The following is a 2,926-nucleotide window of genomic DNA, read 5'->3' as shown; positions in this document are numbered from 1 at the left end:
GTGCTAGTTATAACATTTGGTTTAGACATGATCCTCATGTGTAGCTTAAAATATCATATGATTAGCAAATCGGTCTGTCATTCGAAATATTGCAATTAGAAAGACAAAAGGACATTAGAAAACATTCTATAACATCCAACATTAGTAAATTACTATGAACTGACATTCCGAAGCCAGACATGAGCACAACATCTGCAAGGCAATCCATTCGGAGAACACGAAGGAAATAGGACAACCCACAGTGCAAAATAAACTCTAAAATATCTAGATGGAAAGTACTATGTATCAAAGAAAAATTCAAGCAATAGAACTAATAAGACAAGTGGAAGTATATCTCATACATGTAAATTCATCTGGTTGAAACAAGATGCAGCCCGTGTACGCTTACAGATCCATGTAATATGCAGGGTTGCAATATCCTTGGTGCTGTCTAGCTATGGTATGACCAGGATCAAACATTTGGACAGTATCCATGAACTAAAATGCTGCCCAAACTCAAAATTGTTTCCTTTTGCTCCTAAACAACTTGTCTCTTTTTGAGTACATATAAAAGAAACCAAAAACAAACAACCCAGACATGGAAACAGATACCCACGGGAATGGTGGATCTTTGAAGCAAACCAGTGAAGCTTCAAGCTCCTGTGATGCCTGATACACCAATGAGTGAATTTCATACAGATCGTGGTCTGAAGACCTCAAATAGTACATTGCCTTGTCGTAGTCCAAGCGTGACATGGCTGAGACCACCTTCTCCAGTTTATACGTGAGCAGGTTCCACCTCTGAATGAATTCAACATGCCTTTTCTTTCTAAGTATTTTCTCCCCACCATGTGCCACCATCGACTCCAAAACATCTATTGTGCTGGTGATTGTGTAGTTCAGGGTTGTGAGAAGAACATTCCTACGAGCTGCATCTTTCTGCACAAAAGACAGTGATTTGGTCTCTGAAAAAGGACCAAATGGTGTATGTCCAGTGCTCCAAGTGTAATCAACAACTGTGGCATGATGCTCAGGACTCCATGACAGATGTGTGGGTGAAACCCCCCACATGCTCTGCAGAAGTGAGCCAATGATTGCGCGCTCAAGATTTCTAGTCATTGTAAGCACATGTCGACCATTACAGGTGTAGTCACTTACTGTTTGTGAGCTCCGCGTCCTCACAGCAACCACCATATCCCCAAATGCCACTGCCTGGTGGTATCTATCCAGAGGCAAAAGTTTATCATAATCCAAATCGAAAACATAAACTGGCACCACCTTGTCATGCTCATAATTTTCATGGACCCCAGCCAAACGATGTATCTCATCCGACGAGTCTGACAGCACCTGCCTCAACCGCTTGGAGTCCAAGTACTCATTCACTATCAATGTGTAGTTCTCAAACAGGAACCTCGATGTAAACGAGTTTGTCGACCTAGCAACTGCGAATGAGCAAATTGGGCATTCAGAGTACTTGACCGTATGCAGATCAAACTTCAAGCTTTGTCCACCATAAGGTAGATCCCCGTCACGAATTGACTGTTCTATCACACGAAAATCAAGCCCTTCTTCTTCCTTCCGGTCCCCATGGATGTGAATGAACCGAATAAGCAACGAGTTCTCATAATGCACTGGAATTCTGAGCGAAGGCACTAGCAAAGACTTGTATGCACTAAGAACCAGCGACGCAAGATCCGCGAGGAGAGCTTTCTCCGACTTGGGCCTGCCGTGAAGGGTGGCAAGAGGGTGGAACTCACCACGGGGGAGCACGCCATCGCCAGAGAGCGCTGGACCGTAGTTCACTGGACCGGCACCCAGGTCGATCCAAATGTACCGATTCTTACCAGCCCAGACGGGGCCGAGGCAGCGGGAGTACCCAGGCGAGGAGGCATCAGTGCCGGAGGAGGCCGCGGTGTAGGCATACTGGCGCGACTGCTTGCCAAGGTCGAGCAAGTAGATGTAGACGGCCTCAGCGGGGCCGGAGCCGGCTAGCGCGCGGTAGTCCTCAGCGACGAGATCGTCCACAAGCGAGTAGGGAACGCCTGAGAGCGCGTTATTGTGGAACGGCGCGGGGGACTTGTCGAGATGCGCGCGGACGGCGGCGCCAGCTTTAGAGGCGAGCTTGGACGCCGCGACGGGGCCGGTGACGTCAAGGTGAAGGGTGTGGGAGACCGCGAGACGGTGTGGGCGGCGGCTGGAGAGGAACTGGGCTGAGGAGACGGCGGCGTTGACGAGGGAAGGAAGGGACCGCCCGGATGAGGCCGGGAAGGAGGAACCGGCGAGGCGGACGTGGACGGGGACCGTGGCAGAGAGGTTGAGAAAGAAGGAAGGGAGGAGGGAGGTACGTGCGGAGAGCGCGCGCCGGAGGGCGGCCGGTAGAGCGGCGAAGGTGTCGTTGCCGGCAGACGGGTCGCGCGCGGCTGCCGACGCGAAAAAAGCGTCGAGGCCCGAGAACGCCACCGCGGTGACCGCGGGGGCCAGCGAGGCCAGGAGGAAGAAGAGAATTAGGGTTTGGGGTGGGGGAAGAGCCATGGTCGCCCGCCGGCCGGACGGAGATGCGGAGGTCACAAGTGAAGTCGGGGTTCAGAATTCAGATCGATCTGGGATACCAGATGCCCGATGCGGCGATGCCAGAGGAGACTAGCAAACGCTAGGGTATATGACGGGATCTTCTGTGGTATAGAGATCTATAGATGTCCTTGTGCGTCACTGGGATTGCAACTGGTCGAGCTTAAGTCGAGTACTCGAGAGAAAAACCCTGTCGCAACCACACCTATAAAGTTTACTAATAGGGTGTCCGTGCGTTGCTATGATAACTTAAAATTGATACAAAACAGTGATGCAATATAATTACAATCTCTATTTGATAATTTTGTACCCAACAAACAACGCCATCATTAGAAAGGACACGTCGATGAACATACCTAAATTCACCTTTAGCTAAGAA

The 2,926-nt window shown here is 49.9% G+C and overlaps 1 protein-coding gene across 1 annotated transcript; it reads right to left on the bottom strand.

Annotated features, from left to right (window-relative positions):
• Positions 1-284: 284 nt before the first annotated feature.
• LOC100279525 (uncharacterized) lies at positions 285-2,598 on the bottom strand. The gene has a single exon (NM_001152523.2). The coding sequence runs from the start codon at positions 2,509-2,511 to the stop codon at positions 496-498; it is 2,016 nt and encodes a 671-aa protein (NP_001145995.2). The 5' UTR covers positions 2,512-2,598; the 3' UTR covers positions 285-495.
• Positions 2,599-2,926: the final 328 nt, after the last annotated feature.

This window comes from Zea mays, chromosome 9 (assembly GCF_902167145.1).
Source record: "Zea mays cultivar B73 chromosome 9, Zm-B73-REFERENCE-NAM-5.0, whole genome shotgun sequence".
Lineage (NCBI taxonomy): Eukaryota > Viridiplantae > Streptophyta > Magnoliopsida > Poales > Poaceae > Zea > Zea mays.
The sequence above is the reverse complement of the archived record's forward strand: the minus strand, read 5'-3'. Positions and strand labels throughout refer to the sequence as shown.